Source organism: Centropristis striata, chromosome 24 (genome assembly GCF_030273125.1).
Source record: "Centropristis striata isolate RG_2023a ecotype Rhode Island chromosome 24, C.striata_1.0, whole genome shotgun sequence".
In the NCBI taxonomy this organism is placed as follows: Eukaryota; Metazoa; Chordata; class Actinopteri; order Perciformes; family Serranidae; genus Centropristis; species Centropristis striata.
The window spans coordinates 160,001-177,754 of NC_081540.1; the positions used below are offsets into that span (position 1 = coordinate 160,001).

Sequence of the window (17,754 nt, forward strand, 5' to 3'; positions counted from 1 at the left end):
AAATGTTTATTCAGGTCATAAATTAATCGGATCATATTCCTATTGACTGGAGTTATTTTTTTAAATAATACATTATTTTGAAATACATTATTTTGATTTACTGAGCAATTATTTTGAAATACTAAGTTATTATTTTGAAATTCTTCATTCTTTTGAAATGCTAAGCAATTATTTTGAAATACTGAGCTATTAATTTGAAATACTAAGTTACTATTTTGAAATACTGAACCATTACTTTGAAATAATAAGTATTTATTTTTAAAGTACTAAGTATTTAATTTGAGACACATTATTTTGAAATTCTACATGATTTTGAGATACGTTATTTTGAACTATTGAGCTATTATTTTGAAATACTGAGCCATTACTTTGAAATACTAAGTAATTATCTTGAAATACATTATTTTGAAATTCTTTATTATTTTAGAACACATTATTTTGAAGTACCAAGTTATTATTTTGAAGTACTAAGTAATTATTTTGAAACATTATTTTGCAATACTAGAACATTGACTATAAATACTTTATTTCGTGGTCATTCTGAGATAATGACTGATAAAGGTAATAGACAAATGAAATATATGATATAATATATAATATTATAAAGAATGAATGAGTGAACAGCTGATTAGAAAGTGTTTATTGTGAGTAACAAAATATGATTTGACTACAACAGTGGTTGTGTGCAACGTTTACTTCACTGCATCTTTACAAATGAAACATGAATAACAGATCCGTTCACAGTCACTTTGGCTTGTTATCAAGTTAAACATCGACAGTCCAAAGTTTATAAAACAAATATCACAATAATAAGAAGAATAATGATGATCTCACTAACTTTAACCAGGTTTAAAAGTCACGATGCTGCTAGTTGTATAATAATAAACAGGTTTAATATATTAGACGGTACATTCAGAGATTATTATGGCACAAAAGGTGTCTCACCATCAGCATAATATTACACTAGTTTCATATATCTGGCAGATTAATTCTACTTTTATCACTGAAACCCTCAAACCAGACGCTTCAAAGCCTCCGTGCGTTTTTAATATGAAGCTTTTATTGTGAAAGTCCGACACACGGAGGCTTTAAAGAGTCCTGTAGCTCCCAGAACGGAAAAATATCCTCATAATGTAACTTAAGTCAATCTAAAATGTAATAAAACACAATAATGTCACAAATAAAACAGTTTTACAGATAATGTAATGCCTTATTACGTCTTTTTTTGGTCATTTTAAGTCTTTTTTTGATCATTTTACATATTTTTTAAGCTAATTTTGTGTCATTTTTGGTCATTTTAAATCTTAATCAACATAATCATTAGTTTTTCAAAATAATTACTTTCAAATTTCAAAATAATGTCTCAAATTAAATAGTTAGTAATTTTCAAAATATTGTAGAATTTCTAAATAATGTATCTCAAAATAATTACTGAGAATTTCAAAATAGTGCAGAATTTCAAAATAATGTATCTCAAAATAATTCTAAGTAATTCAAAATAATGTAGAATTTCAAAATAATGTATCTCAAAATAATTACTGAGAATTTCAAAATAATGTAGAATTTCAAAATAATGAAAATTAAATAAAAAAAAAAAAGACACAAAATGACAAAAAAAGACGTAAAATTACCCAAAAGACTTAAAAATGATTTTTAAAAATATGTAAAATGACCAAAATAAATCCATAATCAGGTAAAACATTATGGCTAAATGTTATTACATCAGTCAGGAGATTTTATGACATTATTGGGTTTAATTACGTTTTAAATGGAGTTAAGTGTAATTGTTCTGACATTATGAGGACGTTATAGTTTTACTGTCGGAGCTCCAGGCGGACTGGTTTATTCCCTCTACGGTGGATACATACTGGCTAAATATATTCATATTCAGATATAAATGTGTGTGTTTGTCTCTGTGGGACAGAAACTGAAGCGTTGAAGCGTTGAAGCGTTGAAGCGTCCTCACTCAGACTCTCGGCTCCTTTAGTCCCCAGGAGGCCACGGGGCTTCGGTTCATACGGCGAGGACCCTCAGGGCCTGTAGGGGCCTTTAGGGGCCCTCAGGGGCCCTCAGAGCCTGCAGGGCCCTCGTAGGAAGCTCTAGATGGCCATGGTGCACTGGATGAACTGTGGACAGGAAGAAGAGTTATAAACCTTTGAGCTGCTGCAGTAAAGTCACATAGAAACAACGAGACAAACAGAAAGATGAGACAAGATGAAAGAAACAACAAGCAGAAGATTTAGAGTCAGTTTATAGATTATAGATTATAGATTATTAAGATTATAGAGTCTGTTTATATATTATAGATATATAGATTATTAAGATTTAGAGTCTGTTTATAGATTATAGATTATAGATTATTAAGATTATAGAGTCTGTTTATATATTATAGATATATAGATTATTAAGATTTAGAGTCTGTTTATAGATTATAGATATATAGATTATTAAGATTATAGAGTCTGTTTATAGATTATAGATATATAGATTATTAAGATTTAGAGTCTGTTTATAGATTATAGATATATAGATTATAAAGATTTAGAGTCAGTTTATAGATTATAGATTATAGATTATTAAGATTATAGAGTCTGTTTATAGATTATAGATTATTAAGATTATAGAGTCTGTTTATAGATTATAGATATATAGATTATTAAGATTATAGAGTCTGTTTATAGATTATAGATATATAGATTATTAATATTTAGAGTCTGTTTGGAGAAACGACTCGAGTTTAAACAGGGAACAACTAAATGTTTAAAGTTGTTTCTTTGTCAGAATAAGAACAAACTCACCAGAGTTTTCATACATGAACACACGTCATCATAAACATGATGATCGTTGTCTCAGAAGTTGTTAATAAACTCTTTGTAACTCAAGAAGTGTTTAAAGAAGCTCAGAAACACTGAAACCTTCAGGATCTCCATAGAAACATCCAGTGTGAAGAACTTTCTAGATGCATTTTGTAGATTTCTGCAGGAATCTGACTGTTGACTGTTAGTTTGAGCTTAATGTCTCCAGATTTGGGGCTAAATTCTGCTTTTTCTTTTTACTTGACGTTGATAAAATGGTCAAAAATTCCTCCAAAATGAACCACATTAAGACACCAAAACCTGGAGCAACACCAGAGAAAAATGAATGATCTGGTCACAAAAACACTTTAAAGATTGCTGCAAGAAGTCTGAAAACTGCTGAAAAACTCCTTTTCTTCAATATACGTAGGAAAGATATCTGAATATATATATTATGTCTCAGAAACTGCTGCAGAACTTGTGGGTTTGATGACATTTGTTGCACAGATTTGCTGCTAAATTCTGCCATAAAATGGCCAAAAATACTGAATTTAGACACAAATGCATGCTGTGATTTGGTATTAAAAACATTTCTGCAGCTCTCAGACTGTTTAGAGCCTCCAGGAGGTTCAGAGATCATCATGCAGGAGGTTCAGAGATCATCATGCAGGAGGTTCAGAGATCATCATGCAGGAGGTTCAGAGATCAACATGCAGGAGGTTCAGAGATCAACATGCAGGAGGTTCAGAGATCAACATGCAGGAGGTTCAGAGATCAACATGCAGGAGGTTCAGAGATCAACATGCAGGAGGTTCAGAGATCAACATGCAGGAGGTTCAGAGATCAACATGCAGGAGGTTCAGAGATCAACATGCAGGAGGTTCAGAGATCAACATGCAGGAGGTTCAGAGATCAACATGCAGGAGGTTCAGAGATCAACATGCAGGAGGTTCAGAGATCAACATGCAGGAGGTTCAGAGATCAACATGCAGGAGGTTCAGAGATCAACATGCAGGAGGTTCAGATCAACATGCAGGAGGTTCAGATCAACATGCAGGAGGTTCAGAGATCAACATGCAGGAGGTTCAGAGATCAACATGCAGGAGGCTCAGAGATCAACATGCAGGAGGTTCAGAGATCAACATGCAGGAGGCTCAGAGATCAACATGCAGGAGGTTCAGATCAACATGCAGGAGGTTCAGAGATCAACATGCAGGAGGTTCAGAGATCAACATGCAGGAGGTTCAGAGATCAACATGCAGGAGGTTCAGATCAACATGCAGGAGGTTCAGATCAACATGCAGGAGGCTCAGAGATCATCATGCAGGAGGCTCAGAGATCATCATGCAGGAGGTTCAGAGATCAACATGCAGGAGGTTCAGAGATCATCATGCAGGAGGCTCAGAGATCATCATGCAGGAGGCTCAGAGATCATCATGCAGGAGGTTCAGAGATCAACATGCAGGAGGTTCAGAGATCATCATGCAGGAGGTTCAGAGATCAACATGCAGGAGGTTCAGAGATCAACATGCAGGAGGTTCAGAGATCATCATGCAGGAGGTTCAGAGATCAACATGCAGGAGGTTCAGAGATCAACATGCAGGAGGTTCAGAGATCATCATGCAGGAGGTTCAGAGATCAACATGCAGGAGGTTCAGAGATCATCATGCAGGAGGTTCAGAGATCAACATGCAGGAGGTTCAGAGATCAACATGCAGGAGGTTCAGAGATCAACATGCAGGAGGTTCAGAGATCAACATGCAGGAGGTTCAGAGATCATCATGCAGGAGGTTCAGAGATCAACATGAGGAGGTTCAGAGATCAACATGCAGGAGGTTCAGAGATCAACATGCAGGAGGTTCAGAGATCAACATGCAGGAGGTTCAGATCAACATGCAGGAGGTTCAGATCAACATGCAGGAGGTTCAGAGATCATCATGCAGGAGGTTCAGAGATCAACATGCAGGAGGTTCAGAGATCAACAGCAGGAGGTTCAGAGATCAACATGCAGGAGGTTCAGAGATCATCATGCAGGAGGTTCAGAGATCAACATGCAGGAGGTTCAGAGATCATCATGCAGGAGGTTCAGAGATCAACATGCAGGAGGTTCAGAGATCAACATGCAGGAGGTTCAGAGATCATCATGCAGGAGGTTCAGAGATCAACATGCAGGAGGTTCAGATCAACATGCAGGAGGTTCAGAGATCAACATGCAGGAGGTTCAGAGATCAACATGCAGGAGGTTCAGAGATCATCATGCAGGAGGTTCAGAGATCATCATGCAGGAGGTTCAGAGATCAACATGCAGGAGGTTCAGAGATCATCATGCAGGAGGTTCAGAGATCATCATGCAGGAGGTTCAGAGATCATCATGCAGGAGGTTCAGAGATCAACATGCAGGAGGTTCAGAGATCAACATGCAGGAGGTTCAGAGATCATCATGCAGGAGGTTCAGAGATCATCATGCAGGAGGTTCAGAGATCAACATGCAGGAGGTTCAGAGATCATCATGCAGGAGGTTCAGAGATCATCATGCAGGAGGTTCAGCTAACTGCAGTAAAGGTGACTTACGTCGTCGTACTGGAAGGTGACGGAGCCCTGGTTCATGGTGTCTCTCCGTCTGAAGTTATCTGGAGCACAAAAGGTTAAAGGTCACTGGAGGAAGCAGCCCAGGCATCATAACAACAATAACATCATATTTATCAGAAATAACATGTTATTTATCATAAATAACATCATATTTATCATAAATAACATGATATTTATCATAAATAGGATGATATTTATCATAAATAACATCATATTTATGATAAATAACATGATATTTATCAGTCTCTGACCTGTGACAGCTCTCAGTTTGACGCAGCACGCCACGTAGTCGTCGAAGTAGATGCGTCCTCCTTTGTTGTAGCGTTTGATGATGGCGTTGATCGCCTGAGGACTGATACGGTAACCTGACGGAGACGAGGAAGATGATGTTACACTCTTCATCAGGAGGCTCTGCTCTCACTGAGGACAATAAACTACATGTCTCCTTAGAATAAACTACATGTCTCCTTACAATAAACTAAATGTCTCCTTATAATAAACTACATGTCTCCTTAGAATAAACTAAATGTCTCCTCAGAATAAACTACATGTCTCCTTATAATAAACTACATGTCTCCTTAGAATAAACTACATGTCTCCTTATAATAAACTACATGTCTCCTTAGAATAAACTACATGTCTCCTTATAATAAACTACATGTCTCCTTATAATAAACTACATGTCTCCTTATAATAAACTAAGTGTCTCCTTATAATAAACTACATGTCTCCTTATAATAAACTACGTGTCTCCTTAGAATAAACTACATGTCTCCTTATAATAAACTACATGTCTCCTTAGAATAAACTACATGTCTCCTTATAATAAACTACATGTCTCCTTATAATAAACTAAATGTCTCCTCAGAATAAACTACATGTCTCCTTATAATAAACTACATGTCTCCTTAGAATAAACTACATGTCTCCTTATAATAAACTACATGTCTCCTTAGAATAAACTAAATGTCTCCTTATAATAAACTCCATGTCTCCTTATTATAAACTAAATGTCTCCTCAGAATAAACTACATGTCTCCTTATAATAAACTACATGTCTACTTAGAATAAACTACATGTCTCCTTATAATAAACTACATGTCTCCTTAGAATAAACTACATGTCTCCTTAGAATAAACTACATGTCTCCTTATAATAAACTACATGTCTCCTTATAATAAACTACATGTCTCCTTAGAATAAACTACATGTCTCCTTAGAATAAACTAAATGTCTCCTTATAATAAACTACATGTCTCCTTATAATAAACTACATGTCTCCTTATAATAAACTACATGTCTCCTTAGAATAAACTACATGTCTCCTTAGAATAAACTACATGTCTCCTTAGAATAAACTAAATGTCTCCTTATAATAAACTACATGTCTCCTTATAATAAACTACATGTCTCCTTATAATAAACTACATGTCTCCTTAGAATAAACTACATGTCTCCTTAGAATAAACTACATGTCTCCTTATAATAAACTAAATGTCTCCTTAGAATAAACTAAATGTCTCCTTATAATAAACTACATGTCTCCTTATAATAAACTACATGTCTCCTTATAATAAACTACATGTCTCCTTAGAATAAACTACATGTCTCCTTAGAATAAACTACATGTCTCCTTAGAATAAACTAAATGTCTCCTTAGAATAAACTACATGTCTCCTTAGAATAAACTAAATGTCTCCTTATAATAAACTAAATGTCTCCTTAGAATAAACTAAATGTCTCCTTATAATAAACTACATGTCTCCTTAGAATAAACTACATGTCTCCTTAGAATAAACTACATGTCTCCTTAGAATAAACTACATGTCTCCTTAGAATAAACTACATGTCTCCTTATAATAAACTACATGTCTCCTTATAATAAACTAAATGTCTCCTTATAATAAACTACATGTCTCCTTATAATAAACTACATGTCTCCTCATAATAAACTAAATGTCTCCTTATAATAAACTACATGTCTCCTTAGAATAAACTACATGTCTCCTCATAATAAACTACATGTCTCCTTAGAATAAACGACATGTCTCCTTATAACAATATCTTATGATATATTATATATATAATATCTTATGATATATTATATATATATAATATCAGCCTGCAGCTTCATCAGTCACACACAGAAACGATGATTTAAATAGGATGAAAGCGTTCAGAAAGAGAAGTATTAATATTAATCGTGTTTGAGGTCAGCAGGATGTTTTCCCTCTGACTCGTTCTACAGGAACATTAATTACAGGAGACACACATTAATCTGATCATATCACCTTTAGGAAAAGATTCAGTTGTTCCAAACAGAAACATGCAACAACATGTGCATGTGTTAAAACTGTCACACTGGACGCTCTGCACTTCAAACTGTTGTTGCTGACAAATATCTATTCAACTATTTTATATATGGCAATTTCTCCATGTCTTGTTTTAACTGAATGTCTGTTGGTCTTATTTATTTATTGTCTGTCTAACTTTGATTTATTCCTCACAGAGAAAAACTAAAGGGACTTTGTTGAACATTGGACAATGACAAGAATCTCCAATCAGGCTGCAAGTATTTAAACTATGATTAACTCCATTATGGTGGATATATATAGATGTGTATATATATAGATGTGTGTGTGTCAGACAGACAGGTGGCCATGAGTCATCCTCTGGAGACCATGAGTCATCCTCTGGAGACCACGAGTCATCCTCTGGAGACCACGAGTCATCCTCTAGAGACCACGAGTCATCCTCTGGAGACCACGAGTCATCCTCTGGAGACCACGAGTCATCCTCTGGAGACCACGAGTCATCCTCTGGAGACCACGAGTCATCCTCTGGAGACCATGAGTCATCCTCTGGAGTCAAGTCAAGTCAAATTTATTTATATAGCGCATTTACAGACGGCTGAGCCGCACCAAAGTGCTTCACATAAAAGTGCAATAAAATACAGAATTGACAAAGGTAAAAAGAGACTAAAACTAAACAAAACAAAACAAAACAAAACAGCAACCAAACAACTTTAATTGTAGGCAAGAGAAAAGAGGTAGGTTTTTAAGTGAGACTTAAAGACATTTAGGGACTGCGCTGCACGGATGTGGAGGGGGAGGCAGTTCCAGAGTCTGGGGGCTGCTACTGAGAAGGCCCTGTCGCCCCTTGTTTTTAGTCTGGACCTGGGCACCTCCAACAGCAGCTGGTCAGCTGACCGTAGAGCTCTGGAGGGGGTGTGGTGGTGCAGAAGGTCAGACAGGTATGTAGGGGCCAGACCATGGAGGGATTTGTAGACAGTTAGAAGTAGTTTATAGTTGATGCGGTGACGGATGGGGAGCCAGTGGAGTGATGCGAGGACCGGGGTGATGTGATCATGTTTTTTAGTGCAGGTGAGGAGTCTGGCGGCTGAGTTTTGGACCAACTGCAGGCGGCGAAGCTGCAATTGATCCATGCCGGTGTAGAGGGCGTTACAGTAGTCCAGTTGTGATGTGATGAAGGCATGGATAGTTTTCTCCAGGTCACTCTGAGGCAGGTAGGCTTTTGTCTTGGCTAGAGTTCTCAGGTGGAAAAAGCTTCTCCTCACCACTGCACTAACCTGCTGTTCAAACTTAAAAGCACTGTCAAAAATCACACCAAGATTTTTGACAGAAGGCCGGATGTTGGAGGCTAGAGGGCCTAGGGCATCAGTGGAGAACGCCGGAGAGGTTTTTCCAAAAATAATGACCTCCGTCTTGCTCTCATTAAGGTTGAGGAAGTTTTCACCCATCCATGATCTGATGTCAGCCAGACAATCAAGCAGTGGCTGGAGTGCAGCCTGCCCATCAACCTTAAGAGGCAGATATAGCTGGACGTCGTCGGCAAAGCAGTGGAAGGAGATGTTGTGTTTGACCAGGATGTCCCCTAGGGGTAAAATATATAACAGGAAGAGGATGGGACCTAGTATAGAGCCCTGAGGGACCCCACAGGTGAGGGGGGCAACAGAGGAGAAGAAATCCCCAAGCAGGACAGAGAAGCTCCTGTCAGCCAGGTAGGACTGGAAGAACTTCAGGGCTGTGCCTTTGATGCCAACTTGGTGCTCAAGCCGAGACAGCAGGATCCTGTGATCCACCGTGTCAAAGGCTGCTGTGAGATCCAGGAGCACTAGGATCACAGGACTCCCTGAGTCAACGACTAGGAGCAGGTCGTTTAGCACTCTCAGCAGTGCAGTCTCTGTGCTGTGGGCTGTTCTGAAGCCAGACTGGAATTTTTCATAGATGTTGTTATTGGTGAGAAAGGCTTTCAGTTGGATGTAGACTTCTCGCTCGAGGAGTTTAGACAGGAAGGGTAGTTTGGAAATTGGTCTGAAGTTTGAGAGAATGGAGGGGTCGAGGTTGGGTTTCTTTAGTAGTGGCTGCACCACGGCGAACTTGAAGGCAGCCGGGACACAACCAGTGGAGAGGATGGAATTAAACAACAGTAGAAGGAAGGGGGCAACTGTGTTGAAGACTGTAGCATCCTTAAGTAGACGAGGGGGTAGACAGTCAGAGGGGCAGTTAGAAGGCTGCAGGTGTCTGACTGCATCGGAGAGGGAGGATAGGGTAATGGGCTCAAACTGCTCGAAGACAGCCGGCTGGGGAAGGGGGGGAGGCGGGGGGAGGGGGCTGGCAGAGGTATCAGAGGGCCTGAGTGCTGCGATCTTGTCAATGAAGAATTTTTGAAAGTTTTCACAGAGGGCAGGTGAGGGCACAACAGGGGATTCATTACGGGGATTTATGAGAGAATTTAGAGTATTGAAGAGAAACTGAGGTTTGTGACTGTTACTGGAGACCAGGGTGGAAATGTACTGTGATTTGGCAGTTTTAACGGCTCGTTGGTAGTCCACTAGGCGACTTCGGAGGATTTGGAGGGACACGTGGAGGCGGTCCTTCTGCCACTTGCGCTCAGCCTGCCTACAGGAGCGTCTGAGGACACGCGTTGCATCATTGAGCCATGGTGTTAACTGGGCTTTAGCTTGTTTGGGTTTGAGAGGGGCAACAGAGTCCAGAATGTCAGTGCAAGCTGATGAGAATGCAGAATGAAGCTGATCAGCACTACACTCAGAGATAATGTCCAGTTGTGGCCAATACAGGGGTGAATCATTGAAAGCGGCTGAAAAATGCCCAGCAGTGGATGAGTTAATTGTGCGTGAGGTCCGTTTGGTGACACTAGGGTTACTACCTGGGTGTGGGACTGATACAGTGAACAGAATTGGGGAATGGTCAGAGAAAGACATGGCACAGATTTCAGTCACCGAGGCAGAAACACCATAAGACAGCACAAGATCAAGTGTGTGGCCCTTTTCATGTGTTGGACCGGTGACAGCTTGCTTAAGACTAAATGAATCTAGAAGGTTCAGAAAGTCCCGGGTCAGAGGTTGAGACTCGCAGCAAACATGGACATTAAAGTCACCACAAATTATTAAGTGGTCATACTTCACCAATAGCCCAGACAAAAAATCAGCAAAGTCATTGATGAAGTCTTTGTTGAATTTAGGAGGGCGATACACCACTGCACACAATATGGGAGAAGACATAATTAATTCAAAGAGCTGTAGTTCAAAGCTAGCAAAACCAGAGTGTGGAATCTGCCGACAGTGAAAAAACGACTTGTAAACAGAAGCAATGCCTCCGCCTCTCCCAGTCGCACGGGGAGAATTCAGGAAGTTACAGTCCGGTGGGAGAAGTTCAGAGAACGGCGTGTTATCACCGGTAGAGAGCCAGGTCTCACACAGAAATAGAAAGTCCAACTCCCGAGAGATAAAGAAGTCGTTCAGCATGAACGTTTTGCTCGCTAGTGACCGCACGTTGATCAACGCCAACCGGAGGGTTAGCTCGTCGCTAGCCGCTGGTCTGGTGCGCCTCAACAGGCGTAGGCTAGAGTGGTCAACACCACGACTGCACCTACCGGGGGATCGCCGGCCGGCCGAGCCAGGAGTGGAGATTTGAGTACGTCGCGGTCCGGTCGGCGCTGTCGGGACGGCTGGAGGGGCTGGAAACAACGATGGCCGAGGCAGTGGAGCAGCATCGCGGTCGAGGACGGCTTCAGCAGGAGTAGCAGGCGAGACACAGGCGACAGGACGCAGGCATCGCGCCAGACGCCGGGCGGCAGCTCGGTGTGAGGGCAGCTGGATCTTGATCTTCACCAGCAGACCTCCCCTCCTTCCTCGTCTCCTGGAACGCTTTTTGCGAGAAGGGACCGCAGAATGGCGGCGCAGGTAAGCTGGGATACCTGACAGCTCAGGAGGGGGAGAACTGGTCCAGTCTCCTTGATCGGTTCTGGCTGCCCGAGCCACAGGAAATTTTAGGTCGCGGATGTTAAGCAGGGCTTGGCGATCGTAGCACAGAATGGCAGAAACATCCAGATAGACACTTAGAAACAGGGCTATAACAAACAATAGACAGAGCGCCCGTGGAAGACGAATCGCCGAACAGACTGGCGCCATCTTGCAGGCACGAGTCATCCTCTGGAGACCACGAGTCATCCTCTGGAGACCACGAGTCATCCTCTGGAGACCACGAGTCATCCTCTGGAGACCACGAGTCATCCTCTGGAGACCACGAGTCATCCTCTGGAGACCACGAGTCATCCTCTGGAGACCACGAGTCATCCTCTGGAGACCATGAGTCATCCTCTGGAGACCACGAGTCATCCTCTGGAGACCATGAGTCATCCTCTGGAGACCACGCCCAGCGCTGCTGCATCAACCACTAAAGGTCTGTTACGTGGTAAACGTGTTCTTGTTTGTCCTTTAAAACTAGTTTTAGTTCTTCAGCAGTGTGTTTATTTAGCAGCCAAAAGCCTTCATGTGTTCTCTGATGTTTACTAGAGGACAGGAGGCACAAACAGAGACAAGGAGACAAGGAGACAAGGAGACAAGGAGACGCTCCTTCTGTCAACATAAAGTCTGTAGAGAGGGATGTTTGTCCTGTGGAGGGGGCGGGGCTTAGCTTTCTATTATAGACATCAGAATGATAAAGATAGAAAAACAGGATCATGTTTTCATCAGTCTAATAACCAGTATAATAATATTATTAATAATATTAATATTTATAATAATAGTACCCATGGCGTTGATGGCCTGTCTGACAGTCTAATAATAATAATAATAATAATATTGATAATATTATTAATAATAATAATAATGTTTACGGTACCCATGGCGTTGATGGCCTGTCTGACAGTATAATAATAATAATAATATTATTAATAATAATAATAATGATAATAATATTTACGGTACCCATGGCGTTGATGGCCTGCGTGAGCTCGTGGGGCTCCACGGTGCCGCTGCGGTCCTGGTCAAACATCATGAAGTTCTGCTTCCAGCCGCTCAGAGCCGTGAACAGCTCCTTGAACTCACTGAAGCCCATCTTACCAGTAAAGTCTCTCTGGGGGACCAGTTAAAGATATCACTCATTCATAATAATAATTATAATAATAATAATAATAATAAAGAAGAAGAGTCTCTCTGGGGGACCAGTTAAAGATATCACTCATTCATAATAATAATAATAATAATAGTAATAATAATAATAAAGAAGAAGAGTCTCTCTGGAGGACCAGTTAAAGATACCACTATCACCACATGGTTCATAATAATAATAATAATAATAATAATAAAGAAGAAGAGTCTCTCTGGGGGACCAGTTAAAGATACCACTCATTCATAATAATAATTATAATAATAATAATAATAATAATAAAGAAGAAGAGTCTCTCTGGGGGACCAGTTAAAGATATCACTCATTCATAATAATAATAATAATAATAGTAATAATAATAATAAAGAAGAAGAGTCTCTCTGAGTTAAAGTTCTGCCTCTCTGTCACCACGTTCTTCATCAGTAGAATAAAGGAGAAGGTGTGTCAGGAATGAAGCTCAAAGGTTAAAACACCACACCTTCATTCTTCAGACACAAGGACACTGAGGACACTAAGGAAGGAAGGAAGGAAGGAAGGAAGGAAGGAAGGAAGGATACATCCAGCATGGCGATCATGATCCGACACGTCTCCAGGCTGAACGCTGCACAAACACACAAACAGTTTATTATTATTATTATTATTATTATAAAGACGGAGCAGAAAATAAAGTCTCTTATGAATGTGAATCATTGATAAAACATGAAGCTGAGACTTTTTTATTTACATTCTGACTCACTGACATCATTCACCAACATGTTGAATATTTATTTATTGTTTTCAGTCGGTTGAACTAGAAAATATCTGATCATATTTGGCCTCATTTCATTTTATTTTAATGTGTCAGTAGGTTGTTGAACCGCACTTCAACATATTTAATCCAATTTATTTTTGTCTAATTTATTTATTATTTTCAGATATTATTTTATATTATTATTAGTATATTTTTAATATATTATATAAATGTGTTAGTATGTTGTGGCAGTGCACCTCAACATATTTATTTTTTATTTATTATTCGGGTATATTTAATTAATATTTTTAGTTGGATGTGGCAGTTAATCTAATTTATTTTTGTCTAATTATTAATATATTAAATAAATGGGTTGTGGCAGTGCACGACAGCATATTTACTTATTATTTTTATATATATATTGGATATATTCAATGAATATTTTTAGTAATATGATGACACTTATCAGTTGTTTGTGGAGGAGCTCTAAATTTAATTTATTTTTTTATAATTATTATTTATTAAATGTATATATAATTATGTTATATGTATTTTTTGAATGTTTGACATTATTTGTTTTTCAGTGTAATTAAATTTAAAGTTTGGGTTTTGTTTTTTCATGTTTCAACAGTAAATGAGAAATATTGTGTAATAATAATAATAATATTAATTGTAGTCTCAGTTTTTACCCAAATAATGGTGATAAAAGTGATTTCTGGAATAATTGATCAGCCTTTCTGTCTGTTTAAACCTGCTGTATGTTTATGAATATTTGGACAGTTGACGTGTTTCATCAGTGGTTGAACACGTCCTGCTTCACTTCCTCTGCTGGGAAACCACCAACAACAACAACAACAACAACAACTGCTGCTGCTGCTGCTGCTGCTGCTGCTGAGTGTTTCAACACAACTTCAGCTTTCACTAACCAACGTCTGTCTCAATAAAAAGTCCCACATTACTAAATATTAACACCAGAGGAAACGAGCTCAGCAGGAAGCAGAAACTCACAACTCAAACTGTCCTTCAACACCTTCATTATAGAATAATTATAGAATAATTATAGAATAATTATAGAATAATTATAGAATAAAGAGCTGTAAAGATCACTGGGTGTGGTTTAATGAGAATAAATAAAGTTATTATAGTTCATGAAGCTATAGTCAGAGATAGTTGAGAGGTTTTAACTATTGTAACTATAGTAACTATAGTAACTATAGTGAGTATTGTATATATTGTAAGTATAGTGAGTATTGTAACTATATATTATATAAAGTATTGTCTGTGATAACTTACGTGAGTAGCTGCCGGTGAATCCAGACTGAGTCAAACATCTCTGCAGCTCCTCAGCGTCCACCTCCCCGTCCTCCAGAGACAAACAATCATCAGACTCTCACAGGAGTAAACAACAACAAACAACAACAATAAACGTGTCTCTGTGGAGTCTCCCTCTGAACCACTTTAAACTCTTTAACTCTCTATATATTTATTGATATATATTTATATATAAACATGTATATGTGAGAAGGTTTCTGTTAGAGAAAGTCAGAGAACTTCACCAGACGAAGATACTTTCTGTTTTCAATAATAAAACTTGTTGTTGGAGAATAAAGAGGTGAAGGTGAAGATAATAAACTCCAGAGTTACACATTAACATTTATAATAAAAGCTCTAGTTATTACCAGTTATGTGCTGTAACTTTCTAACCCTCCATAGTTTCTGTTCCTCATGTTTCAGCTCATTCAGACGCTTGGAAGGAATGACTGAGTCAAGTTGAGACAGATCCAGATATTTTCTCTGATCTGGTCCTTAAAGATGAACTATAATACTATAATAATAATCATCTGGTTCTTGTCTAAACTTGAAGATATTATCTCTGCAGCATTTGCAGGAACTGATCTGATCCTTAAAGATGAACTATAGTACTATAATAATAATCTGGTTCTAGTCTAAACCTGAAGAGTAAAACCAGTGGTAACAGCGTCTTTATGAACGTGTTGGGTCTGTTCCTTGGAACCAGGACCTTTATAATTATTATTTATAATAATTGAAGAGTAAAACCAGTGGTACCAGGACCTTTATAATTATTATTTATAATAATTGAAGAGTAAAACCAGTGGTACCAGGACCTTTATAGCCGTGTTGTTCCGTGTCTCACCTGTCCGGCGATGGCGGTGAAGTAGCTCCACATGGGGTCGCTGGCGGCGGGGGGCGGGGCCCCGTAGGTCCCCGGGTATCCTCCTCCGTAGGGGGGGTAGCCTCCCTGGGCCGGGGCCCCCCCCATCGGGCCCCCCATGTGTCCCGGCATGGGGCCCCCCATGTGTCCTCCTGGCATCCCCTGGTGGGGCATCCCCTGGCCCGGCATGCCCCCCGGCATCTGGCCCCCGTACTGACAATCAATCAATCAATCAATCAATATATATATATATAAATAAATAAATATATAGATAAATAAATCCCCCCGGCATCTGGCCCCCGTACTGACAATCAATCAATCAATACATAAATAAATATATATATATATAAATAAAACAATAAATAAATATATAAATAAATAAATATATAAATAAATAAATAAATCCCCCCGGCATCTGGCCCCCGTACTGACAATCAATCAATCAATCAATCAATCAATAAATATATAAATATATAGATAAATATATAGATAAATAAATCCCCCTGGTATCTGGTTTTATTTCCAACATTTCTTCTCCTCTCAACCTTTATTTTATAAATTTCTTTACACATTTAACTTCTAACTGCCTGATCTGATCTTTTTTTTAACTAATGAACATTCATAATTTTATTTCCAACATGTTTTATTCTCTTGACCTGTATTTTCTATCCACCCAACGTGTACAGGTCAAGAGAATAATAACACACACACACACACATATATATGTATATATGTATTTATTATTTTTAATTTGTTACATTGAAACTGTCTAATTTATTACCATTACAGTCCTGATATTTTCTAAAAATTAAACCTAAATATATTTAACTTGTGTAAAGCATTTTGTTTGATAATATTATTATTATTATTATTATTATCATTATTATTATTATTATTGTATCAGCTGTCAGGCTGAAGGGAAATATATTTAATATATTCAACTCGTGTAAGGCAATATGTTTTATATAATTAATAATAATAATAAAATGTTTAGGTTTTATAATAATAATAATACATGTAAATGTTGAGGTTTTATTTTATCAATAATAATAATAATAATAATAATAATAATAATAATAATAATGTTTTTGAGGTATTTTCATCCCGGAAGACGTTTTTCAGGCTCGTTTTATGAACAGAAGCGACTCTAACGGTTCCACTGACTCCCACATTAATTAATAAACCTCCTGATCTGCTGTTATTGATCAGTGAATGATCGGTTATTGATCTTATTGATTGATAATAAAACCTGAAACCTGAAACACGTTCTGGCTGATTATCGGTGATTAGCTTTAATGCTAACCGGATTAGCTCTCGGTTAACGGCCGGTACCGGTAGTTTACTCACCCCGCCGTATCCTGGATAAGCCATAGAGTTATTCACGGTAAACCGAGCAGTTTGTGGTGTTTTCACGGATATTTTCTCTGTTTTCTGGACTTCTGGCTCCGGTAACTTCCGATCCTCTCAACTGTTGCTACGTCACATCCTAGCCGCGGAAGTCACCTGACTGACGGCGCCGGCAGCCAATCAGAGGCGAGGATCGGTTTGCCAAGTCCCGCCCATCAGTTGTAGTGCTGTGTTCATGTGCTCCTCGTAAATTCAACTTATGTAGCGATCGTAAGAAAAATATTAAGAACGTAAAGATTTTAAATGAAATTAACTCGTTAAAAATAAGCGATTTAAAAAGATTAGATCGATTAAATTAATTAATGAATAATTAAAGCACAGTGGCATAGTATAGTAACGCGACTACAGCCTTCCTAGCTGCCGTAAAAGTTAAGAGTCTCCACTTTCCCAATAACTTTGAACTTCTCATCAGGAAGCTACTTCAAGTGCTCCTCGAAAATTCAATCTTACACAAAGCGATCGTGAAAAAACATTACGAACGCAAAGATTTGAAAGAAAAACATCTTAAAAGTAAGAAAATATGAATTAATTAAAGCTATTGAATAACTAAAGCACAACATCCCTCCAATGACATAGTAAAATAACTTGCGTAAAGCTTTCCTAGCTGCCGTAAAAGTTAAGAATATC

The 17,754-nt window shown here is 38.4% G+C and overlaps 1 protein-coding gene across 1 annotated transcript; it reads right to left on the minus strand.

Moving 5' to 3' along the window:
• Window positions 1-625: 625 nt before the first annotated feature.
• On the minus strand, window positions 626-17,210 carry gca (grancalcin). Its single transcript, XM_059328224.1, has 8 exons — window positions 17,068-17,210; window positions 15,703-15,933; window positions 14,841-14,910; window positions 13,375-13,418; window positions 12,637-12,784; window positions 5,636-5,749; window positions 5,367-5,425; window positions 626-2,126 (listed from the first exon to the last, which is right to left on the minus strand). Exons 1-8 carry the CDS (start codon window positions 17,089-17,091, stop codon window positions 2,100-2,102), a joined length of 717 nt encoding a protein of 238 aa, XP_059184207.1. The 5' UTR covers window positions 17,092-17,210; the 3' UTR covers window positions 626-2,099.
• Window positions 17,211-17,754: the final 544 nt, after the last annotated feature.